Source organism: Staurois parvus, unplaced genomic scaffold (assembly GCF_062004578.1).
Source record: "Staurois parvus isolate SC_StPar_1 unplaced genomic scaffold, SC_StPar_1.0 ptg000108l, whole genome shotgun sequence".
In the NCBI taxonomy this organism is placed as follows: Eukaryota; Metazoa; Chordata; class Amphibia; order Anura; family Ranidae; genus Staurois; species Staurois parvus.
Window position 1 is genome coordinate 914,417 of NW_028317904.1, and position 26,580 is coordinate 940,996.

Here is a 26,580-nt window from a genome sequence, read left to right on the forward strand (position 1 = left end):
CATGAACCATAAGATGGATTGGGGCGTGGTCTAACCATAAGAAATGATCAAGAGAGGATGAAGTTTGGTAATCAAGAAAGGACTGTGAGACAAAGAAGTAGTCTATACGACTGTAAGACGCATGGGCTGCTAAATAAAAACTATAGTCTCGCTCCGAAGGGTGTTGGACACGCCAAACGTCCACTAAGTGCAATTCATGTAAATGTTACTTCATCTGAGTCAAGACCAATGGGGAGAGAGAAGAGCTACCTGTGGAAGTGTCCAGGCCAGGTGAAAGAGCTATATTGAAGTCCCCTCCAACAATGAAACAGACCACCAAAAGCAGATAGCTCTGAAAGAACCACTACAAGAAATGGACCCTGATCCTGATTGGGCACGTAAATGTTTGCCACTGTAAAAACAAAATCTTGATATTTCAATTTAAGGAAAAGGTAACAACCAACTGGATCAATGAGGGAGTCCAGGACCTCCAGTCCGCAGGTATGATGAAAGGCCACAGACACCCCCCTTGACCTTGCCTGCGGGTTAGTGCTATGATACCACCATTGCGAAGGACCGGGACACTGTGAACGGAAATGGGTCTCCTGGAGGAGCAAAGTCTGCAATCTGTGTTTGTGAAAATGGTAGAGCACCTGTCTCTGCTTCTCAGGAGTGTTAAAGCCCCTGCAATTCACAGAGGAAAAAGTAAATCGGGGTCATGTTTGACTGAGGCAAAGCAAGATAGGGAGAATGTGTCACTGACAATATTTCACCGAGCTGCTCCCGACTCCCGAGAGAGAAAGAAAAAAAAAAAAAAGGAATAGGAGGGAAAAAGAAAAAGGAGAATAAAGAAGGCACTAGCAGAAAATAGATATAGAACCGAGAGAAGAGGGTCAGAAAAATAAGGAAAGTTGGAAGAAAGAACTAATAGACAAACTGTCTAAATAACATACAGTGTGTCAATACAAATACACTGAAGGCCTAGGTTGGGAACATTAGAGCCGCATGTACCCGGTCCCGACCCGGGCCTCCCGCAGGGAAAAAAAAAGCTATGAGGGAGGTCACTCATATGCAAGAATGATCCCCTCCTACAAAATGTGTTCAATAAACCCTCAAACAGGCATGGAAAATAAGCCATCTCCCCCGTCGAGTAAACATGACGGCAAATAAAGGGGAGACGCAGAATGGAAGGATCAGACGGGGAAGGCCCAAAGCCCTTGTGACTATGGTCGAAGGCGACCCCGCATGTCCCGGAAAGCGTTGGCAGTGGGACTAGGGAACCAACCTCAAGCCACAGTCCCAGGGCATAACAAAAGAAAAGCACAAATACAAAGACACATATCAAACGGGAATAACAAAACAGTGTGCATTCAATAAAACTAAGAGCAAAAAATCAACAAGATTTCCCAAGACCAAATACCATACAAAAAGGTCCAGGGAGTTACAAACTTTAAGAAGAAGGAGAATGGGAGAGATCTACCAATATACGCGGATAGAAGGTCAACCCTCCGGGATCTTCTGGGAGGAGGATCCGGAACGCTTCTTCCTCCAATCGGACCGTTGCCAGGATGAGGGAAATGGGAAGCTGGGAGTCGGGAGTTGGAAGGGACAGTTCGGGAGGGAGACCTGGGGCAGTTCAAACGTGCCGAGAAATGTGGCCAAGTCCCTGAGGGTGCGGAATTGTGCAGATTTGCCATTCTTTGAAGCAGAGTTGGAAAGGGAACCGCCACTGGTAGCGAATGTGCCTCTCCTGTAGCATCTGAGAGAGGACGCAGGGCCCTGCGCATGGTTAAAGTCTGGTGGGAGAGGTCAGGGAGGAGCATCACCAACACTTCATTAAATAAGATGGTATTCTGTGTGCTGGCTGCACGCATAACGGCATCTTTGACCTTGAAGTAGTTGACCCTGCATAAAATCTCACAAACAAAAGACAGATTAGGGTTCCTGGGACCCAGCGTGCGGTGTATGCAGTCCAGTTCAATATAGGTATCCTTAGGTTGCTGCAGTAGTTGATTGAATATGGCGGTAACCGCCATGACTAAGTCCTTAGATTCAATGGACTCTGGTATGCCCCGGATCCGTATATTATTATTATTATACATGATTTATATAGCGCCAACAGTTTGCTCAGCGCTTTACAATATAACGGGAGACAATACAGCAACAATACAGTTCAATACAAGAGGGATTTGGGGGCCCTGCTCCTTGGAGCTTACAATCTAGAAGGGAGGGGCTAGTGGTACAAAAGGTAGTAACTGTGGGGGATGGACTGGTTGGAAGAGTAGAAGATTCCATTATTAGCTGAGGGCAGGATAGGCTTCCCTGAAGAGATAGGTTTTCAGAGATCGCCTAAAAGTGAACAGAGTAGGCGATAGTCTGATAAATTGGGGTAGAGAGTTCCAGAGGATGGGGGAAGCTCTGGAGAAGTCCTGGAGACGAGCATGGGAGGCGGAGACAAGGGAGCTGGAGAGTGGGAGGTCTTGCGAGGAGCGGAGAGTATGGTTTTGGTGATATATAGAGACAAGATCGGTGATGTAATTGGGGGCAGATTTATTGTTCATGTTTTGAATTTTATCCGTTGGGCAACGGGAAGCCAGTGGAGGAATTGGCAGAGAGGGATGGCAGATACAGAACAGTTAGTAAGTTGGATGATTCTGGCAGCAGCATTCATGATAGACTGAAGAGGGGATAGCCTGCGATGAGGTAGGCCAATGAGGAGGGAGTTACAATAGTCAAGGCGAGATATAACAAGGGAGTGAATAAGTTGCTTAGTGGTTTCCGAGGTTAGGATCGGGCGTATCTTGGAGATGTTGCGGAGAAGTCTACAAGATTTGGACAGTGATTGGATTGGGGACTGAAAGGACAGATGGGAGTCTAGGATTACACCTAGCACCCTGGCATGAGGGGAGGGATTGATGATTGTGTTATTGATCTTGATGGAGAAGTCAGGGGAGGGGGCACGGGCTGGAGGGAATACGAAGAGCTCAGTTTTGGAAAGATTGAGTTTGAAGAAGTGGAGTGACATCCATGCCGATATGTCACTTATTAGGTTAGTGATGCGAGAGGAGACTGAAGGGGTGAGGTGAGGGGTAGAAAGATAGATTTGTGTGTCATCAGCATAGAGATGGTACTTAAAGTCATGGGAGTTTATCAAGTGACCAAGGGAGGAGGTGTAGATGGAGAAGAGAAGGGGTCCAAGGACAGAACCTTGAGGGACCCCTACAGAAAGAGGGAGTGAAGAGGAGGCAGCGCTATAGGTAACACTGAAGGAGCGCTGCGATAGGTAGGAGGAAAACCAGGAGAGAGCAGAGTCTCTGAGGCCAAGAGAGTGGAGATATTATTATGGCGGTTCCTGTTCTCAATGTCATCTTATTGGTACATGAGTTGTGTTAAGACTGTATGAGAGTTAAGAGTCTCTTCATGGGATTGTAAAGCGCTTCATAGGCCGTCAGCGGGATTTTCAATCTCTTCCATCCATACACAAATATCTTGCTTAAGATCAAAAATTTCTTGTTCGTAGACATTTTCAATACGTTTCACACAAAGTTCAAAATCCGCCTTGGTAGGTAAAGATTTGGTGTAAGACTGCAGAGATCGCATGTGGGACTGCAGATCCCAGCCATCCTCAGAGCAGAGAGATGCTAGAGCTTACCTGACCATCTGCATGTGGCCCTTGTGTCCAGGGGGGACGAGGAGGGAGTAGAGGCCGGCGCCATCTTGCTGGACGGTACGCCTGAGGCCTCAGATTGGGTAAGAAAACGTCCCAAATCACCGCCGGAACAGCCCCCCGTTGTTCTCCTGCCCATATAGAGGGCTGGAGACTGCCAGTTGTTCTTTTTGTCCATATAGAGGGCTGGAGACTACCAGAGAAAGGGTAGAGAAAGGGCAAAGGAGGTCCGGGCCAGGAGCTGTGCAGTAATGCTGCCTACGGCTCCATGCGCCAAGCCACGCCCCCAGAACTGTATTGTTTAATACTCGGCCGAGATTGGCAGCCGAGGCTGCGAATAGTGGTGCAGGTAGGGCACGTGCTTTCACGCACCCCTGCCAGCCTGTAGCAGTAGGTCTACTATAGGGCAGTGGGAAAGCGATTAACTATATGTATAGAATAAAATTTTGATTTGATTATAATTTCCACTCTGATGTGTCAGACCTTCATGAAGCAAAAAATATCTGTGTGTAACTTGCTAGCCACTAAAATATTCCTCTGGATCGCTAACATTTATCACATACTAAAAAACTGTGTAAAAAAGACCATATAACTAAAAAATGTTGCGCTCCCAATCTCTCACAAACTTATAAATTAGTGACTTCAAATTATATATCCATGAAAAACAAACAATATACCATATATAAATAAATGAATATCAAGTTAAATGTGATGTGAATCAAAAAAAATAAAAAAACAGTCCCATTAATCAAATAATAGTCCAAAAAAAGGGATTTGTGATGACGTGATTCAAACACACCAATTGTGACTTTTCATGAATCCTTAAGTCATTAAAGATGTGCGCTCACCTCCTTACAAGCCTAACAGATAGGCCTAATACACTTTTTGTTCACATACATGGACCCTGCTAGAATTTGCTGCAGCATGGAATGGATGTTGGATACCTCCTATGTACTCCACAATGCTTCTCTTCTTATACACTCGTTATCCCTGCAGGGATCTCTCCCTCCTTCAGCTGCTCAGGATCTACTGCTCACTCCTCTTAGATGTTCCTCAGTGTCATGAAGCAAAAAAGAAATGTGGACATAGTGCTTTATCCTTATAAGCCTTTATTTAAATGCTCGATATATGCACTCACATTGAATAAAATTAAAAAGCGCTTTGGTATTAAAAAATCCTTTGCCTGTGTGTGCCCCGCACAGCGTGTATACACGCCGTATGCTCTCTGGTGCCGAGTGCCGTCGTAGCCCCACCCCTGTTTGAATCACGTCATCACAAATCACTTTTTTTGGACTATTATTTGATTAATGGGACTGTTTTTTATTTTATTTGATTCACATCACATTTAACTTGATATTCATTTATTTATATATGGTATATTGTTTGTTTTTCATGGATATACAATTTGAAGTCACTTAATTTATAAGTTTGTTAGAGATTGGGAGTGCAACATTTTTTAGTTATAAGACCTTCATGAAGGTTAATGTTTATAAGGGGTTGTTAGTGAAAGTCTGGCTTTCTTTTATATTTTCTCTATAGCTTATCTAGATTTTGCCGACAGCTCCTCCCTGTAAAAATTAAAATTGCATACCAATTTGAAATGTGTATGAGTGACCGGGTTTAAGGATCTCTATTGGTATTATCTAAATTACAAGTGTCATGTTTGCTGAACCACGGTTGCAGCTCTATACTGCCTAAGGCTTATGTTAGTAGATTTTGTCATCAGTACATTAGATGACATGATGAATGTCTTTCAAAAATACTTAAAAAAATTTACTTCTAACATTTGTTTTTGGCGAGATTGTACTTTCCCAAATGAAGACCACATACACTATTAGAAATTTGAGAAAAGAAAAAGGCTCATTGACAGGGGCTTTGCTGCATTTCTTATACATTTGCTCAGTTTTCAACTGTTTTAACAAAATGCCACAACATATTATACTTAGAGTGGAGCAGGCTTATGAACTTTAGGGAAGACCACTTCTGCACTTTCCTGTTTTTGTTTTGCTTTTTTCACCTTTTGAAAAAAAAAAAAATGGACTGGAGTTCTGATCTTTTCAATGGCCTGCTTTTTGTTTTACAGGATCACCTGATGTTTCCTCGTATGTTAATGAAGCTGGTCAGCCTGCGAACTTTAAGCAGTGTGCACTCAGAACAGGTGTTTGCTCTGCGCCTACAGGACAAAAAACTACCACCATTACTGTCTGAAATTTGGGATGTTCATGAGTAAAGGACATTGGCCAGAGTGGCTAGAGACACATTACTCCTTCATGCTCTCCTATATGTTCAGCACTGAGTTGAGTTCCATATATAGACTGGACATCAGACATGTATCTGGAGATCTTGAGAGCCCTGCCAGGGCCACCCAGGAGGACTAAGTATAACCTAAAAAGGGGTTTCCTTTCCCTGGATATCACTACTCAGTCAGAGACATTGGGAAACTAACAACAACAGCTTTACAATGAGTTCTACATCGTAGGCCTGCATTGGCCTAAGGGATAGGTATCCCTTTTCCAGCTTAAACCATACAAATCCTTTTTCTCAGTGACTGGTTAGTTTTAGGTAAACCTCCATTTGGTGGAGTGGAACTACGGTTTAGATGTGGGGTTAATAATTCACCAACAATGACTTTTATAAAGTAGTCACCCCATACAAGGCTCTAGAGACTTCTAAGAAGCCTTTGGTTATAGAACAATGACCTGAGTGCCAGTTATGCTTTAGATGTAAATGTACAGAGATGCTTTAGTTTTAGTCTCGTATGGCAGTGACTTGATGTCTCGCCCAACCCATTGTAGTATTTTCTAATGCAGGGAAATTTTGAGGGTAGTTGCCATGCTGCAGCGTTAGCTACCTCTCTATTAAATCAGATGTCACTATCCTCGGTTCTATAAGGCTTCCATCACCAGGGCAAGAATGGCATAAATCATTAACGCTACTAAACGCAATAGCACATTTACTTCCATTGAACATGGCTTCATTTTCATAGCAAATCTTGCACTTGCTTAAACTTTTCCTGCTCTTCATGTTTATATGCACTTACAGATCTTTTCTTTGGCACTTACACTGTACGGTGGGCTCATGTCCCAGGATTGAGAATAAAGTGTATATTATATTCTATGATTTTAAAAATGTCAGCTTCTGTAATGTTAACATGCAATAGCTTACAGAAGCTTTGTTGAAATAAGTGAATTAAATTTTTATTCTATTTCTCTTATGTTTAAAGAGCACCTGTAGTTTGGGAGGGGGTGCACTATAAAAGGAAAGTCTCCTGGCTATGAAGAGGTTTTGGAAGGGTATATTTATTTTTACAGGTGGGGTTTATTTGGTATCTAAGGCTGGATTAGTGTATAACTGCACTTTTCACTAAACATAATGGGTGAGGTTTACTAAAACTGGTGCAGCTGTGTATGGTAACCAGGCAGCTTCTAACGTCATCTTGTTCAATTAAGCTTTAAGAATAAAATCTGGAAGCCGATTGGTTTCTGTGCAGCTGAACCAGATTTTGCACTCTTTGGTTTTAGGAAATTAAACCCCAATGCATATCTAATTCTCCATGCAGCCTATGGCAAATAACCAGTGTGACTGGGTTACCTCTTCTGAAGAAACATTTTGCTTTTAGCAGAATCGCACAACGTATTGGCATAAATCTTTTACTAAAAAAAAATGCTAGGGGTTGCGGTTTGGAGATAAGCAAACTGTTCTACAATGAACTAAATGAGCAATCCATATTCCTGAAGCAGATTTATGGAAGCGCAGCAGGAAGTACTCAGAACCAACAGGCTATGTAGGTAAGACTTCCTTATAGAACTCATTATATTGGCATTTCTTCAAAAGTTTCATGAAGTACAAATGTGTATATTTTTTAGTGAAAGTAGTCTTTAATTATAGCTCTAGAGTTTCTCTTTAATACTTTTCAAAATCATTTTAATGTAAGAGTGTGGTTATTTTTTATAGATCATCCTACCATGCCACACGTGGGTGCCTCTAATAAAAGAAATTTTAAGTTGCACCATTTCAGTAACAGTCAGTTGCGCACAGTGATAACAGGTTGTACTGTTCTAGAGAAGGGGAACTGAAGGCACAGGGGGTTATTTACTAACACTGGAGATTGCAAAATCTAGTGCATCTCTGCAGAGAAACGAATCAGCATTCAGGATTTATTGTCAAAACTTAAATGAACAAGCTGAAGTTAGAAGCTGATTGGCTACCATGCAGAGCTGCACCAGATTCTGAGTACACCAGTTTTAGTACATCTCCCATACAAGTTTACACATTGAAGAGGGAAAAATGGCAGAAAATCAGTCTGCTGTTCAAAAGGCTAAAGGGCCTATCCCTGCTGGAAATGATAGATCTCATTGCACAAAGGAAGAGTGTGGAATTCTGTCAAGGTGAGAAAAATTAAAAGAAAAAAAGAATTCTGGTGGAATTGTTTACATATACTGTATTTATCACTGAAAATAACATGTACTCAGTTTGTATATTGGATCTACGGAGTTTAGATTTTGGAAGAGATTGGTCACACAGTGCTGTTCTGAGGTGCTCAGTGACACCTCAGTCTGTCACATCACTCTTCTTCAGGTTGTGTTTGTAGAGGTACTATTGTAAAAGATTGGACTACGGTAGATCTTAGACACAACCCCTCTGCTGCATCATAAACTTTTCTCACTGGAGGAACCATCTCCGTGTTTTTCTTTTCTACCCTTCACCTTCTTTGCTTTGTTTTGATAAAGCATTGGTGCATGGCACTTAGATTACTGTGGACACTAGAGGGACAGCCTAAAACAGCGAGCAAACACCGCTATCTGTTGGGCAGCACAGTATTACTCTGCCTTGCATACCTCCCATTCATAGCATTGCAGCTGCAGTGTGGAGTCTCTGCGTCCCCCAAGTTCTCATTGCTTAACAATGAAGAGAGAACTTTGTGATTGGAGGAGAGGCCTGTCACTTGACTATGACAGGTCAAGTGACTGAGCTCACCTCCCACCTTTTTCTTTATCTTCTTTCAGTATTGTGCATTTCTTCAGCAGTTGTGCATTTTTTTTTTATTTTAAAGTGGTTGTAAAACAGGGGGGTCATACTCAATTTAATTGTGGGCCGCATCAGCAGTATGGTTGCTTTTAAAGGGCCAGTTGTATCTGTAAGACTATGTATTTACACTTTTATTGTTAAGGAGTATGCTGTGTACAGAAGGCAGAGTTCAGAGGTGCGCTGTGTACAGTGTGCAACACCAACCACCACCTCCCCTCCCCAAAGCATCTTTCCTTGCATCTCTACTCTCTCCTACCTCTAGTACCTCCCTGGGTAAGTGGGCCCCTCTACTACCTTTGTATTTGGCTCTGTTATACCTCCCTGTTATACCCGGCACAGGGAGATCTGTTCTCACTCTCAGATTCCAGAGAGTTGTCCCTGCCGTGAGGGATCTGTCTCATCCAGAAGCCACTGAAAGCAAAGCTGTCCCTTATAAACACAGAAGGGTTCTGTGTTTACAACTGAAAGCCGGGAGGGGAATGGAGCAGAGTGAAAGGACCACATGACAAGGCCTGGTGGGCCGGATTCAGCCCGCAGGCCTTGTGCTTGACATCATACCTGTGTTGTAAACCCTTACATATACCCAGTGCAGGGACTATCCTCAGGTGATACACAGAGATGAAACAAATCCTCCTATATAGGTTGTACCAGTCTATCTGCAGTTTTCTTTTCTCCACATCTGTTTAAAGTGTTGAGTTTATACGCTTGTCTGGGAGTTCAGAAAAAAGGGGGCAGAGAGCTGAGGTTACACTTTGCAGAGCTCAGAGAGGAGAGCTCTGAGAGCTGATTGGGGGGAAGAGACACCCCCCCCCCCCCCTTCACACAGGAACAGAGTTGTGAGCTAGAGATCCCTCCCCCTTACTATCTTTTTATCTTGGTGTCAGAAAAAATTGTCAGAAGTGATTCATGCTGATAGCAGAGGAACAAGGCAGCAGACAGCAATGACACTGTGTGTACTTGTCTCAATTAAGATCACTGAGGGATATTTCACACCTGAGGTTTACAACCACTTTAGGTCTTAAGTGTCCCTTTCTATGCTTTGTGGTATTTTTCTTTCTGATGTAAGAAGTGTTGCTCTGGATCATTAGAAAACACTCATCATAGGATAAAAGCTCTAGGGCTCCAAACATATAGGCGTTAGGCTTTATTAACTAAGCTATAATGCATGTGTTATTCACCAAAAGCAATTCTTATTTTCAGGCATGTGACTATTGCTGAAACAGTGGTTGTTACTACAAATTACAATTGCTAAAGCTTACTGAATTGAGTAGATAGTGTAATCTTAGCGAGGAAATGGTAGCCTTAAGCCCCCTTTCACACAGTCTGAATCCAGTTGGATCCGGTTTTTCTCAGCAGGGGATCTGTCCGCGGATCCCCTCCTGAGCTAAGCTGAGTGGCCAGATGACAGGTCCATGTCTGCTCCGCCTATGCAGAGCGGACACAGAGCAGAGAGGGCTGTGTCCATGGGCAGTCAGATGTAAACAAACCAGCTGTCCATTTACACCCCACTACCTCTGATCTGTCCAAAAGGGGAACAAATCACCTTCAGTCTGTTTTATTGAATCGGAGGTAGACAACGAATCGGAGACACAAGTCTGTTTACATCAAGCTGCACATAGCGGAGAATGGAGTGTCCGATCTGGTCTGCCTGAAAAAAAGTATAGGCATACCCGATCGGACCACCTGTATTAAAGGGGCATAAAGATGAATTCCAGGTATTGTATATTTGTTCATAGAGATTTCTAGCCCAAGCTGCACCAATGTATCTGATGTAGACTTTAGTAATTTCTACTAGCTCCACTTGCTTCTGAGTCCTTTGCTGAGCGGCTGACCCGATACATTCTGAACACAGGGGGTTGGCTGCTCAGTGTGGGTGCCATTCAGAGAATTCTTTGTATTTTTCTGAATAAATGCAAAGCATTCTCTGATTGAAGGCAGGTGGAGAGGGTAATGTCACTACCCCACCACTCCACCTTGACCAATTTAAGAACACTGAATTCAACAGGAACTTGCCGAACTGTGAGTTTTTCTTGGAGCCTTTAAAGAACCATTTATCCTCAATATACAAGTATATATATTTAATTAAAAGGATAAGTTCACCTTTTGGACAAAAATAATAAATGCACCTTTTTTTGCATGTAAAAAAAATGTGCATTTATTATTTTTGTCCAAAGGAGCCTGTAAAGCATTACACCAACGATCAGTAGATTGCTGATATTCTGACAGGTCTGCAGGAGTCCTGCATGGTATTTGTTTGCTGTACGGGATGTACAGTCAAGCAGATATTCTGACAGCAAGGGTCAATGAACTGCCACAGTGCTCCGCAGCACCACGGTAGTTCATTGAAAACTACAAGCCCGCAGCCGGGACTTGTATGCACTCATTCACATAAAAATCAGGACAAGGGATATAATTCACACTTAAAGAGGAGATTTACTAAAACTAGAGAGAAGCCAATTGGCTACAATGCACAGCTGCACCAGATTTTGCACTAACTTCAGCTTGTTCAACTAAGCTTTGACTAAAAAAACCTTGAAGCCGATTGGTTTCCATGCAGAGCTGCACCCACCCCAATCATGAACAGAGCATGATTATGCCTGCCCTTTCCTGTCAGATCCACACAGGTTCTATGAATAGGAAATGGGCAAATGATTGATAGCGCCTCACCCTCCATTCTAATGGGCTACCTCACTGTCAAATAGGTAAGTGTAGAAAGCAGCAGGGGTAGAACTACCAAGATGCCCTAAAGCTTTGCATGATAAGAATGGCCCGGCATTCAGAAGTAGCAGGGCCACTGAAAGCTACTGAAAGTATGAGAAAGACCTCTGCACACCAAGTTGTTTTTATGTAAGAGAGTTACTACTGACATTCATTTACATGCATGTAAAATTTGCTTTGCAGCCTGTGGCGTTATTGTGAATTTTATACAATGTGAGGCTTAATAGAGGCTGTCTACTGTCATTCAGCATGGTTACGGAAAAGAAATTTGGCTCTGTATAGGAAAAGTCTTCCTCCAGCCATAAAGAACTGCATTCTGCTGTCTTCAGTTCTGGTAAGCACCTGAAGTGTTAATATTGTAATTTAAGTTTTCTGCCCATTTAGTTGGAACCCAAGAAAACATTTTTTTTTCCTTTTGCCTGAGACCCTTCCTTGTATTTACAGAGTTACACTAAATATTCCATTTGTAGACAGCACAAGGACCCAGTGCTGATTTTGCTGACTGTTGCTTACTGACAATGATTTCGATAAAGCAGTGTTTCCCAAACTATTTTCCACTATCACAAGTCAACTTTGATACTACAGTATCCAATCAGGGTCATACGTTCTTCAAGATGTACACTGAAAAACATACAAGCCCATCTATTTTATTTTAGCAATGCTTTCTATTAGGGATGCACCAATACCCACTTTTGATCAGTGCGTACGAGGACCAATACTTTCGTTCCAAGTACTCTCCGATACCAAGTACCTATACTTTGCGGTGCGATTTGTGTCAATAGAAAACGTATGGATGCAAATTGCACCGCAAATAATAGCATATGACTTGAACAAGAATGTGGCTCCCGTCCAGATCGCATGTGGTTTCTCCACTGCTCCCGAGTTCACACAGGAGTGGTGCGGGAAACCTCCCTGCACCGATCCCATGCTGGGCCGAGAGTGGGAGAGAAGGGCATGTGGGGATGTATACCTTGGTGTCGGCCATCAGGCGGAGGATGGAGGCAGATTAAGCAGCAATGCTCTGGATTCTCAGTGGTAGAACTCAGTCTGCGATTTCACACTGTTTTTCCTCCCTCACACTTGCTGCATGCAGTTGCAAGGAGAGGGGAGAAAGCCGTAGGAATTTCTCTCCTCTCTTTTCAGTGATGACAGTATGGGCTAGATGGCTTCTGTTTGATCAGCACCATGATGGTGCTAATCAATCTCTCCTCTCCTACAGCTGAGAATCCGCAGCTTTGCCGCTTAGTCTGCCTGATGGCAGACACCAAGGTATACATCCTACATGCCCTTCTCTCCCACTCTCTGCTTAGCATGGGATCGGTGCAGGGAGGTTTCCCGCACCACTCCTGTGTGAATTCAGGCTATGGCAAGCCTAGGTTCACACAGGAGCAGTAGGGAAACCACATGCAATTTGGACAAGAATAGCATTCCTGTTCAAACCGAATGCTCTTCTTTGTGGTGCAATTTGCCTCCATGCATTTTATATTGACACAAATCGCACTGCAACGCATCAGTGTTGGGTATTGGAAGCATTTTCACGAGTACTCGTGAAAATACTCAGTATCAGCACCAATACTGCTATCGGTATCTGTGCATCCTTCCTTTCTACGCTATCTACCTCCAGTAGCCAACACCAGAGGAAGCATGTTTCCCCAGGCATATTTCCTATCCTGTTCCTAAACCCTTTACTATCCCATCTACATTGAGGGTGCGTTGCAGCAGAGGTCCATATTCTACACCTGTGGAAATACCATTGAGAATTCTAATTTCTTTTCGACATTATAGAACCACACAAAAACTTTGTAAAACGCAGTGGTGCCCTATGCAAATGAAAAACTGGAAATCACCTTAGAAAAACATGACCGTAACATGAGCTTCCATTGCAGAAGTGTTTTAGCAGGTCGATGTTAAAGGCTATCAATCCTTAATCCTTCTTCCCTAGCTGGTAAGTAACTGACCTGGAACAAACGTGTATGTTAGATATCACAGCACAACATTTCAAATCCTCATGATGTTCTGGGGTCAATGACTCACTAGGAAGTGAAGTCATGAAAAAGATAATATCCCTTAAGCATGCACAGCCAAGGCCAGCACCCATGTTTTTGTCTTAACAGGTTCCATTTAAAGCTAAATGTCCAGGTTGAGTTACAGCAGCTTGGTAGGAAGGATTCCCAAGTCAACCAACTCCTGGAGTGGAATGCCCAAAGTATAAGGACTCATGTACACGGGGCGTTTGAAAAACTCTTCTGACCGCTGGAAACTGACTGATAGAAAACGTAGGTTAAGTTTAGCCGCGTTTACACGCGTTGGTGTTTAGAAGAGTTTGTAAAAGATAACCTCAGGAGACCCTCCCAAATGCCCAGAATGCACTGAAATATAGTAAATAATGAACTATTTCAGACATTTTGTGAGAAATAAAGAGAGCAGTATGTTTTGAGATTACCTGTCTTTTCTGGTTGTATTCACTATGGATCCCATCATGAGCATAATGCAACAACGTTCTACCATTTTTTCCTTCATGTGAAACCTGGAACTGACTTCCGTGTATTCAAATGGACTCAGTACACCAGAGCGAACGCTGTGCATGCATTTTTGATAAAGAAAAAAGGCACTGGACAGCATGTGGACATGGACAGCCAAAAAAGACGTCTAAACGCACATAAACATGTTTACAAGCATTTGGCGTTTGAAACGCCGATAAACTACTCCTGAAAGCGATTTTTGTGCTTTCAGGAAAATGCCTGTAAACGACTGTGTACATGGACACATAGGAAAACATAATGGAGAGTTCCGGGGCTGCTGAAAAAAAATGCTTAACTGCTCCTAAACATCAGTTCAGCAGCTGCAGTGTATATGAGCCCTTACTAAAAGGCAAAACATTTTTTTTCTAGTTTTGGATAGCGTTGAGAGGGATGAATAAACTTGTCAATTTTTATTGCTGTCTGTGCCCCCCATTAAGGAGATTCACCCTCTCTATTTGCATTGTATACTATTATCAGTGAAAGTAAAAGAAAATCCCAAATTTTGGGTTGTCCCCAGAAAAATAATAGAGGGGAAATCTTCCAATGGGGACACTAGTTCTGCTGACCTGTGTGTCCCCAAGGAATTCCTTTAATTTGCAGGGATTTCCTCTCGCTTCCTGTTTGGCTATGGGACAGGAAGTGAAGGGAAATCTCCCCATGGCAAAAAAAAATAAAAAATCTGACGGGTTTTAACCCTCCCTTGCTCTATTCAAAATGAAAAAAAAAAGTTTTGCCTATAGTTCTACTTTAAAGCTAAACTGCAGCCAAAACACCAATTATTAAGTATCTGATTTTGACTTTGTATCAGTTTTTGTTTGCTAATTGCGTGTACATATAGTATAACACAGACAGGATGGGCAACCACTAGTGGCCAGTGAGGTGTGTTTCAGTGCATGTGAGCTGGCTAGGACCATTTTGACAAGCAGATAGGAAAATTGAACAGGGATGACTTACTGTCCAATTACAGGATAGGGGTGGTGAGCTGACCAGGCTATATTGATCAACTACAGTAGAGAAAACTCAGGTCACCAACATGGTTCTGTTCTTTGGCAGGGATGTGTATATCTGAAAAAAATATAAAAGTACCTGTTCATCCAAGTAAATTTGACACCACATATACATTTCAAAAGTATTTGTTTGTCCGGAGTTCTCACTAAGGTAGGAAAGATTAGAACTCCTGTTGTATATCACGGGCTCCATTAAAGCGCTCTCTCTCTCTCCTAGCCTTAGTAATTTGTTTGTAGAGAGAAGAGGTTCACCACCTAAAAACACTGGAACGTGCTAACTATAAAGGTTTCTCTCTGGAATATTCTCATCATTCGAGAGAGAGAGACAAACAGATGATTCTTCAGTCAAATTTCTTGTTGCACCATAGTCATTGCAAATACTAATGCAGCTTCTGGATCAGTTTATCCCTTGGCAGAAATTTACCAGCATCCACCAAATGGAAGAAACATGGCCAGCTGGTAATGCAGCTGTCATGCACTAAATCTGCTGTAGGCTTTCCCCTTGGCAATGCAATGCATGAAGTTAGCAACTGGGTGCTTTAAAGGTCCAGTGCTATGGTCTGCCAGCGGCAGAGCCCTGTCCCCAAATACCCCTGTACGAGGAGATACCCCTCATGGAGGGAGAATCCAGAATGTGGTATAAGAGCCCATTCATTCTGTCTAAAAGATCTCTAGTGATGATTACAGAACAGAAGACCTTGAAACATTCAGCCCAGGATACCCCCTTTTTTTTTTTTGTTGCTCCAGATCCCCTTTATAGTGTGTGGGAGCCGTTGACCACCCTTCAGTGGCCTTGGCCGAGAGCTGGAAGGGCCAGTTTACCTTTAGAATTGGTGCTATTTCTGACTGTTATTGCATGGCTAAAATGGAAATGCATTTGTTAATAACTTGTAAGCCACTAATAAGAGTAAAATATTAACTGGATCGCCGACATTAATCACATCCCCATATAATGTGTATATAAAAAAATCTATAACCCATAAATGTCGCGCTCCTATTATTGTGTAAATACGTTGTATCTACTAATGATAAATTTTTATAGCGCAATTAATATATACCCAGAAACAAATGAATAATTCAACTTAATATATAGCAAATCTTTCCTGTCCAGGGAAGTATTTTCTTCTACAATGACAAATTTCATGGAAGAATTTCTGGCCTTACTGAGGCACTAGATAGTCACATCCATGCCCTTTCCACCCCCCCTTCTGAATCTGTCTTTGATTATGCCCTGATCCCTCTTGTTCTGTGGAATCAGATCAAGATTACAAGCCTTTAGCAGGAATTTCATACTTGCTGGCCTGATTAATGCTGTATTATCCTGCTTATTACAACAGCCGGAGTCTGCTCACTCCAAGGTTTCTAGCAGGGGCTCCCTTAAATTGCTTAAACAAGGTAAGACTTTTCCGGTCCATTCACTGTTAAAGTCTGTCCTGTATGGGGACTGGCCTCACCCAGAGCAAATTTATTTTACTCTTCCAAAATGCTTTGCTCAACAATATTCTATTGGAGAAAGCTTCTTACAAAAGTGGGTAGTTCTTGTAGTAAATAATGCCATTTCTTGTCTTAACAAGGCCCACACATTCAAAGACCTAGTAAACAAGAGGTTAAAGGCCTTTTTTAAAGCTTCCTTTTCCATGGCAGGCCCTGAATTCTTCTTCTGTGGCAGTCTGCCAGACACTTGGGGGTTGATTTACTAAAACTGGAAAGTCCAAAATCTGGTGCAGCTGTGCTTTGTAGCCAATCAGCTTCTAACTTTAGCTTGTTCAAATAAGCGTTGACAAAAAAAAAAAAAAAGAAAATGGAAGCGGATTGGTTTCTATGCAGAACTGCACCAGACTTTGCACTCTTCAGCTTTAGTAAATCAACCTCACGTTGTCTATACTAAACCCATGGCCCAAAATCCTAGTTCCAAGCTAATAGATGCCTCCTTTCACAGCCAGACTCTTATCTAGGGCCTTGCGCTACAGCGTGAACAGCTTGGCAAACACACTTCGTCAAATCTCCAGGATGAAGTCTCCTTTGCATTCACATGCACAGGATAATTTGGTCTAAATATTGGTCAGCTGAGCTCCCATACAAGAATTGCCATGAGCGGTTTTCTTTGAGGGTGAATACATGTTTTGTCCTCACTTCTAAGTGTGGGGGGGATGTCTGTTGGTCTTCTGATCCCAGAAAATCTCAGACGCCTATGTCCATAGTATAATTTCCAGGGTCTACAAACTGGAATTTTGCACTCTGCCTCCTCCCTGCTTTCACAAACTTATCTCTTTCCTCATCATAGCAGGCAGATCTGCTTGCTCTGCAGCTCTTGGCTCAAGAAGTCATTACCCCTGTGCAAACTACAGAGTGCATGCAAGGTTTCTACTCAAACTTTTATTGGAGAGTCAAACCTGTACTGGATCTGAAAACTATTAACATGTAGGAACAGGTTCCTAAGTTCCGCATGCCAAGTTGGCCACTGCCTCCCTACCTCTGGGGGATTTTCGGGCATCCACAGACATCGGGGATACTTGTACATACTCCTGTTTCCACCTCCTCAGTGCTATCTACATTTTGCAGTGTGTGATCTGCATTACCAATTTCTCACCCTTCCCTTTGGCCTGGCCATGGTCTCCTGGGTTCTCACCAACATACTTGTGGGGTATCTGGGTGATCTCCTGTTAAATGGCCAGTCCTCCTTGTTAGCCAACATCAGAAACTTAATACCATTTATAAATAGGTTAATAAGTAAGGGTCCCAACACTGAACCTTGAGATACACCACTAATAACTTTAGACCATTCAGCGTATGAATCATTAATCACTACTCTCTAAATGTGGTATTTAGCTAGTTTTCTCAAACTAAAATTCCTAAGTTATAGGTTTTAACTTACCCATTAGCTGCATGTGTGTCAAACACTTTTGCAAAGTCCAAGTATGCTATGTCCACAGCCATTTCTTTGTCCAAGTTCTTCCTTATTACCTCATAAAAAGAAAGCAGATTTGTTTGACAACTTCAGTCTATTGTGAAACCATGCTTAGAAGAATTTTTGTTAGAAAACAATATTTTATGTGGTCTTCTATTAAACTCTCAAGTATCTTCCCCAGCTGCAGAAGTTTAACTAACTAGTCTGTAGTTACTAGTTAACCACTTCTAGATTTTACCCCTTTCATGACCAGGCAATTTTTTGCTATGTCACACTGAGCTACTTTAACTGGTAATTGCGCAGGGATGCAAAGCTATACCCAAACAAAAGTATATAATTTTTTCACACAGATAGAGCTTTCTTTTGTTTGTATTTGATCACTGCTGGGTTTTTTTTTTGTGATGTAAAAAAAAACTATTTTTTTATAAAAAGAAAACAAAAAAATGAATTATGCTACATCTTTGATAAAAAAAAAATCCCAGTAAGTGTATATTGATTGGTTTGTCTGAAAGTTACAGTGTTAAACTATGGGATATATACTGGAATTTGTTTTTCTTTTTATACTACTAATGGTGGCAATCAGCAATTTATAAAGGGGCTGCAGGAGTGTGGCAAGCAATCTGACGCTAACTGCCACTGACTTCACCAGTGACATTAACACAGTGATCAGTCATAATACTATACATTGTCCTTGTACTAATGACACTGGCTGGGAAAGGGTTAATATCTGGGGTGATCAGGGGGTTAAATCTGTGCAAAGCAGGCATGAGATACTGACAGATCGCTCCCTGTGTAAAGAGCTCCGTGTTAAATGTCAACACAGAGTTCTGGGCTGTGATCATACACAAACAGCAGGTCCCGTGCGTGAACTTGCTAACAGGCTCCCTCTGTGTAATATAAGTGGATGGTGGGCGGAGGGGGGGGGCGCGGCCAAAAGCAGGCAGTAGGCAGCACTTACCTGTATGTTGCTTTGCCTTCGGCGGCCGCCCGTCCAGAACAAAGCAGGTGGGTAGTCGTAAAGTGGTTAAAGACTTTCATTACTTTTTAAATATAGGCACATTGGCCTTGCGTCAATCTAGTGGTACAGAACCAGTCATTAAATAGTCTCTAAAAATTTTAAACAATGGCTTTAAAATAACTAATTTTCATTTGTATACACAGAGCTAAAGAAGATATTTTAAAATATATATCTTCTCTTTAGATCCTCAATCTGAGGAAGTCATCGCTGGACCCAACTCACATATTTTAGTCTAATGTTAGACACAGCCCTGTCCAGAATCTTCATGCTTTGGGACAAACATTTGTCCCTCCATTCTCATGCTCTTCGAGCTCAGAGGAAGCCATCATTGCCTCATCTAATGGTTGCCTCTTTTAAGGCTGTGCCATAGGCCCAATTTCACCCCAGACTATCACAACTCAAAATTCTGGTAGGGTGGGACAAACAGACTCTTGTCAGTGGACTGTCATATGCATTTAAACCCCAAGGCTAGACTCTCCCTAGGTGTGGTGGTTCTCCAATCTTCCAAGAAAGCCCTCTCCTCCAAAGATATGCAAGGTTCTCAAGACAGATGCCATCTTATCAGACTGGGGAGCAGTCCTGGATGCCCTCTCAGTGTAGAGGACTTTGTCGTTGGAGAAAGCTTACCTTCCCATCTCTATTCTACAGCTTAGAGTGATTTAGCTAACCTCTATTGTGAGGATACCAAGGAAGAATCCAGTCAGACAATGCCACATCCATGGAGGCACCAGAAATCACGGGTGTTTGGAGTGGACGCTCTAGTGACATTGTGGGATCAGATTAGCCTAATCTATGGTTTTCTGCCCCTCCAGATTCTCCCTTATCTGCTCCACATGGAAGGCATGCCGGTGATTTTCTTTACACCAGATTGGTCCAGGAGGATGTGGTACATCTGGCAGGCGCTCCATGGGCCATTATGTACCGTCTGAGTTCCTGTTCCATCTTGCTTCTTTGTCTTTGTAGCCATTGTCCTGAGGTATGGGGCCTTTCAGACTTGGCCCTCCTTACCCTTTTGAAGGCTAGGAAGTCGACGTTTATCAAAGTCTTACCTTTGCACCTGGAAGGCCACTTTTGCTTGGTGCGAGTCAAGAAACTTTAATACTAGAGAGTACTCAGTGGGGCATATACTGTCTTTCCACCAGCCTGGGCTGGATCAGTATCTGACTTTGATGGACAGATCTCAGCCTTGGGCCATCCCATAGTCTTATGGTTTCCTTATTGCTTGCTAAAAACCTATGGCTAGCTGGGAGTGGAAGGGTTTATTTTAAAGGGATATACCTACAGCCTTTATTTTTGCCAATGACCTGAATATAGCTGCATATAACCCAGACAAGATTAAAAAGCCTGTGTCCCATACTGTACTCCAAGAAACAAATTTTATCAGGAAGTAAAAAATCCTATTTTTCCCCTCATTTACTGTTGTGGTGACAATTGTTTTACTTCACAGGAACGGAGGGAAAATCTGCAACTACGGCAATAAAAGGCAACCCTTTTCCTATATAATACAATACTGTATATACATTTCTGTTTCTGCTAGAGGTTTTCTGTCAGTTCTTGCCTAGTAAAACTGCTATCTAGTAGAACAGTAAGTGAGAGGAGGCCCGTAGGGATTCTAACCTTTCTTATTCTATCCAAAAACTTGAAAAATAAAATATGCTTTGGCTGGACATACACTTTTATCTGCCATTTGCGTATTCTATTGTACTGCTTGCTTATCGTTCGATCATGCATTCATGTTCTCATTTGGATAAATACAACTTATGATATACGAGGCATTGTCATTTGTTATTAAAGGGATTCTTACTACACAGTTTTTGTCTTGTTTATATTATTTCTGTATATAAACTGTCAATTAGTTCACAATCTTGTTACACCATATTTGAACCAGTCTTTGAAGATACTAGCAAGTCTTGATTTGGAAAGTGTATTAATGACTAGAGATGATCAAAGAAAAAAAAAACCTTTTGTTTTCATTTTTGGGGGGGAGGGGGGGGTGTAGGGAGTTGCATCTAAATACAGTATGCTTGTACCTTGCACGTAGTCGCTTTATAAAAAATACAGTTCCAGTTGAATTAAAAAAATAAATAAATAAAAGTCAGCAGCTACAAAAATTGTAGCTGCTGACTTTTAAAGTACAGACACTTACCTGTCCCTCAGTCCACCGGTGTCCTCACCATGGCTGGTTTCTCCGGCCATCTTCTTTTCCTGGCGCCGGCATCTTCAGTGTGGGCACTCGGCTGTGACAGCTTGCAGCTTCACAGCCGGGTGCCCACTGCGCATGCACGAGTAGTGCTGTGCTTTGTGAATGGTCCCGTAGTCCTCTGGGACCTTTCACATGTCCCAGAAGACTATGGGGAGGGAAGGGGGGAGGACACCTTCCGCTTCCGATCGCCTTAGGCAATCGCTCCAGAAGTGGGAGCGGGTACCTGTCAAGTTTGGGTACCCACTCCCCCCATTCTACTTTAAGGCTTTGTCCTCCGCTCCCCATTAGGGCAAAGCCTTAAAGCAGAACTTCCCCTTTTAGATGGAGCTCCGATTTAAGTACCTCTTGGTGTAAGCAAGGTTCTTTTAAATCTGAACTCCAGGCTTTACTAAGGTTTAAATAGCTGGTACAAAAGAACTATTTCCTTCACTAACACAAGCGCTCTCTAGAGTAGAGACAGGCAGATGTCACGAACTTCACCTTACCCAAACAGAGGAAGTCTTGTATTCATTTATAAGATATAATGCATTCTATGAATGGCTGAGCAGTGCTCAGCCCTATTTTATTTGGTTACAGAAGCAGGACGGAAAGATCCCATTTCGCTGCTGGAACACAGCGCTGTATACTGTATGTAGCGGATTCTACTTACAGTTTACACAGTGCTACCAACAGGCACACGTGTTAAGTGGAGATACTTCTTTTGGACCAACCTGGTCCTAAAACTATTTAAAAACACAAGAAACATGGAGATAGACTAAGTACTCCTCGTTCTCTACACTTGGTAATATCAGCATACATTCATCACTAAAAATTAAAATTAGTGAAGCGCTTGTATCACATGAATACAATCATGTATCTCCATATAGTGTGATTTTAAATCAAAGTGACCACTATATATAAAAAATGTGTGTTGACTCCCTCTAGTGGAAAGAAAAAATAGTGTCAACCAAAATACATTATGAAACTTAATATATAGTGCATATATCAAATATACTAAACAAAATATATATACGTGAAAAACAGAATAATTGGCCACATACAATGGTGTCTAAATCATATATAAATAATATATGCCATAAGTGAAAAAGACAATATCAAAAGTGAAAAAATATTCCATGCATGTGACTGTGCTTTGGCTGGAACACACACGTGATCTCCACTTCTAAGTGCAAGTACTCTCCTTCAAATGGCAGCAATGCCTGCTCACCTCCCTTCCTCAACCCACACAGGGCCCCAAAGCAGTTACCACCTCAGTGGTGTATTCCTCTGGCAGACTCCTTATTCCTCCTCCTCTCTTATGCAACTCATAAAAAGACAAGAAAGCCTTCCATAGTGTAGTAAATTTAATAGGCAAAATTTAAAATTACAAAGTTTTCCACTCACATACTCCTCTCCATAAAAAAGCGTTTTTCCCAGCCTGTGGGTAGATATGCATGCACCTGGGGGAATCCAATATGGCCCTATTGGATTATACGCCAATCCTCCGCCGCAATTGAAACACCCAGATCTCGCTCCCATTGAGAGACATAAGACAGGGGTGATGAGGAAGACCTACTGTTAAGGGAGGCATAAATTACAGAAATGAGTCCAGAGGACCCTGGGGAATGTTGACAAGCGTGTTCAAAGGGCGTTTTGTGGTAAGGATATGTAGAGGTACGACGGAGGGATAGGACCCAGTGGCGCAATTGCAAATACCGATAATATTCCCGTGGTGGGACCCCCCTTGATTGTCGAAGAGACTCCCAAGATGGAAGCGTACGAGTGCTCAAAAAATCATGTACAATTACAAAGCCATGGGAGGTCCACCAAGAGAAAGAAGTGGGATGTTCTAGGCCTGGCGGAAATAAAGGATTATGCGTAATCGGCAAAAAAGGTAGGAATGGCGAAATCAAATTACCCGAATATTTTACAGAATCCCAGGTTCTTAAACTGGGAAGCAGGATAGGGCTCAAATCCGGAGGGTGCAACTCAGGCGGGAGTTTATCCTCGTTTTTAAACTAGGCCTAGATTAAGCAGCTTCTCTGACACTCTTCAACCACTATCTGTACTGGTGACCAGCGCTGGGGAGGATTACGGGAGCTTGGAGGTGCTCTTTCCTTCTCCGGCTCCCCCCTCTAGGCAATGAGGATGGGGGCCCCCAAAGAAATGGTTATACAGTGACTCAACTCCCCATTAATACAGAAATAGAGTTATAAACAGTAGTAGTACAGTCCATGTAACACCTATACTGTAAAATCAGATTGTTGCAGCAATTTTGGAAGCTATTCCATGTGCAGGGGCGGACTGACCATAGGGGCACTGCCCGAGGGCCCGGGCCAGTAGGGGGCCCCATGAGGGGCTCTGTCACTGCCCCTCTACTTGTTCCTGAGCATTAGTCATATAGCAGTCTCTGTACAGGGTGCTCTCCTCAGCAGCTTCCTTTAAGTCCCCATAGATCAGTGACAACAGGACAGGCAGGCAGGCGCACGCACGCACGCACCCTAACTTGAGGACAGAACAGAGACAGCCGAGAGCAGGCAGCACAGAGAGCCCGTGTCCAGCCGCAGAACAGGGAACACAGGGAATTTGGAGAGGGAAAGGAGAAGGAATACGGGATAATGTCAGCCTTATGTATCGGCCCCCTAATGAACACAGAGGATCCTTCAGGATGTGAGGCACTGAATTCCACTGGGGAAGTCCACAATGAAAATACTGCAATAGATGACAATGAGCTTCATGATGTGCCGGAATGTCCCAAACAGTGGCAAACAGAAGCCGAACCGTGCTGTGATTGGAATGTGAGGGAGCCAGGCTGAGTCTGCCAGTTAGTCCTTCTGCCATAGCAGTGCTATAAAGTGGGTAGGCCTGTGATTTAAAGGTTTGAGAGCCTAATCGATAACAATGGAGTCAGTCTGAGGCCCCACATCTTGGAGGGGACTGGGAGGCAGGCCAATGAGCCTAACAGAAAACAAAATGAGAAGTATTTGTGGGAAGAAGCTCCCGGTAACAACCGGTAAGTGACCAGCAGTAAGGGGAGGCCTGAACGGATTTCAAAAGTAAGAAGTGTGCAGCTTACAGTCAGATGTTTCAACCTGGGTCACTCCTCGGGGAGCCGGTCAGAGATGGTGCAGGTGGGAGAGATCGTTTGCGGCTCTTTGCTTTCTTCCAGGTACGTCCCGATAGGTTGGATGGGGGCCGGGGAGCAGAGGACCTTGTCGGGGATCGGGTAGGCTCATTAGGCAGAAGATGGAGTGACTCCAAGGTGGCTTAGGCTTCGTCTGGGGAGCGAAGGACATGAGTTCGGCCACAAAAGGAGAAAGATAATTTAAAGGGGAAGCCCCACTAATAGCAAATTTGATGGTTCATAACAGCAGAAGTATATGGTTTCATTTGCCTATGCTTCAGGATGGTGGATGAAGCAAGGTCGGCAAAAGAGTTGGTACTGGTAGCCTTGAAAAGAGAGGTCTGCTGTTTCTCTGGGTGCCCGAAGAAGGGCCTCCTTGGTATAGCAAAAGGTGAATTTGATAATGACACGTGGGGGGCCATCCAGTTTCTTAGGGCCGAGCGCCTGATGGATGTGGTCAAACTCCAACCAATCTATGGGTATAGCTGGTACCAGTTCTTGGAAGAGCGACGTGGCTGTGCAGGTGACGTCAGTTACGGTCTCTGGGAAAACCCGGAGGCGCAAATTCCCTCTGCGGGAGCGATTCTCATAGTCCTCCAGATACGGGAGGGCCGCTTCTAATTCCTTATGAAGGTCAGTTAAGTCTTCTTTGTGGTTTTCCATAATGAAGGCTGCAGCATCCATCCTCTCCTCTAAATCGTTTGTGCGGGAGCCCAGATCCCTTTAGTAAGTTGAGCTGCCAGTTTAGATGTGGCAGCCGTAAGCTCCGTTTGCAAGAGTCTTAAAGTGGAGCAATAGGTACGCATCCTGTAGGGTGGGTTGTGGGGACTCTGGTGTCTCCTCTGGGCTGTTGCTCGGGGCGGGATGCTGGTCCGAGGCTCCTGAAGGCGGAAGAGTGAATGGGTCTGGGCTCGAGGCCAGAGCATCAAAGCTAGTGTCCCACAGGAAGAGCTCGTCAGCCTGATCCACCTTGTGGGCACAAGAAGCCCAGGTAGCAACAGTCTTCTTCCCCCATCGAGTGCTCCGGTGGTATATTAGGCTGAGTCTGGGGAAAAGGGGGAAATTGGTGCCCTCCAGGTAAGCAGATGGCGGATGTGTCCGGGCAGCGAGGAGCGGGATTAACACGTGGCCATCTTTGTTCGCTGCTCACGAGCGACCCCCCTTTCTTTTTATATTTGATCACCTTTATTGTTATCACAGGGGATGTAAATAGTACCTGTCATTGCCTATTGCTATCACAGGTGATCTTTCTGAGAAATCCGGGGTCTATTAGACTCTAGATCTCTCCTCTGCCCTTAAAGCATCTGATCACACCAAGATGGTGGGACGGGAGAGCTCAAAAAAACATGGAAGGCGGAGGGGAGTGGAGGTAGGGCAGTTTAAACGTCCCTTCCTGTTCCTTTAAAAACAATCCAGCAGAAAATTAGCCGCTAGGATTGCTTTTACATGAAAGTCGACCACCAGCTAAAAACAACAATACCAGGATGATGCCTGCAGCTGCAGGCATCATCCCAGTATAACCACTCAACGTCCAGCAATGTACCAGTATGTAGCTGGTCCTTGTTGGGCATATATGTAACAGAGAACATGGGCATATGATGAATCGGGTCTGGACCAACATGACTGCAATTCATTCTTTTTTGTAATGCCCACATTGAGGGTTAGGGCCCCAAAAAGATTTTAAATTCAGAAACTGTGATAGGTTTCCATACGAAGTGTATGGCAAGAGCTGAATTTAGGTGGGCAGCGATGTATTGTTGTGCGTATATATTGCTTTGGCCCAGAATCAGGTGATACAAATCTACTGTGAAAAACAGCGGAGGGGTTAAATGCTAGTGCTGGCAACGCACGGGGCTGGTCCTGCTAACACTGCATTTTTGGGGACACTATACAAAAGGAGGCTCTAGTACAGTTCTGTTCGTGATCAATACAAATACTATATTAGTATTGGTGGTGATCAGCAATCTAACTTCTAGGGTTCAGCTCCTTCCACCTATACGTGTTACGCCCCAGATTTGAGCTTCCTCAATAGGCAGGAAGCTGGCAAATGTGGAGCCCTTAAATTCCTATTTAGGAGGAAGGAGCTGAGCCCTTGAATGCATGACCATCCGGAAGAGTGGGGTGGTGAGCCATGTAACGCAATTATACATTATATGCTGGTTTTTGTCTTACATTTTGTAAGTGTTTTTAATCTGGTCGCTAATAAATCATTTTGTAAATAGAGAGCACTGTGGTTCTACTTTTCTGTTTTCCATAATACATATTATATGAGAGCATCAGCAGGAGGAGTGTATACTGTGGCTGTGCCAGGAGAGGAGCTGAAGGAAGATAGCAGAGGGTGCAAGTCTGTCCATATGTAGAGCGCATAATGACCTATTGGTAAGGTCATAAAGTGGGGTGAGCAGGTTTTTCACCTAATGACGATGG

At 43.3% G+C, this 26,580-nt stretch overlaps 1 protein-coding gene and 1 long non-coding RNA gene across 3 annotated transcripts in view; one reads left to right on the plus strand and one right to left on the minus strand.

Annotated features, from left to right (window-relative positions):
* Nucleotides 1-6,860, plus strand: part of NR1H2 (nuclear receptor subfamily 1 group H member 2) — a 132,634-nt gene extending 125,774 nt beyond the window's left edge. For both annotated transcript variants that reach the window (XM_089671592.1, XM_089671593.1), the window contains exon 10: nucleotides 5,730-6,860. In XM_089671592.1, the coding sequence (XP_089527718.1) occupies nucleotides 5,730-5,876 (147 nt within the window). In that variant the 3' untranslated portion in view covers nucleotides 5,877-6,860. The remainder of the gene's footprint in view (nucleotides 1-5,729) is intronic.
* Nucleotides 1-25,588, minus strand: part of LOC149467483 (uncharacterized) — a 36,420-nt gene extending 10,832 nt beyond the window's left edge. The window contains exons 1-3 of the long non-coding RNA XR_016311921.1: nucleotides 17,797-25,588; nucleotides 14,869-14,979; nucleotides 13,240-13,350 (exon numbers count right to left, since the gene is read on the minus strand). This is a non-coding gene — a long non-coding RNA (uncharacterized LOC149467483). The remainder of the gene's footprint in view (nucleotides 1-13,239; nucleotides 13,351-14,868; nucleotides 14,980-17,796) is intronic.
* Nucleotides 25,589-26,580: the final 992 nt, after the last annotated feature.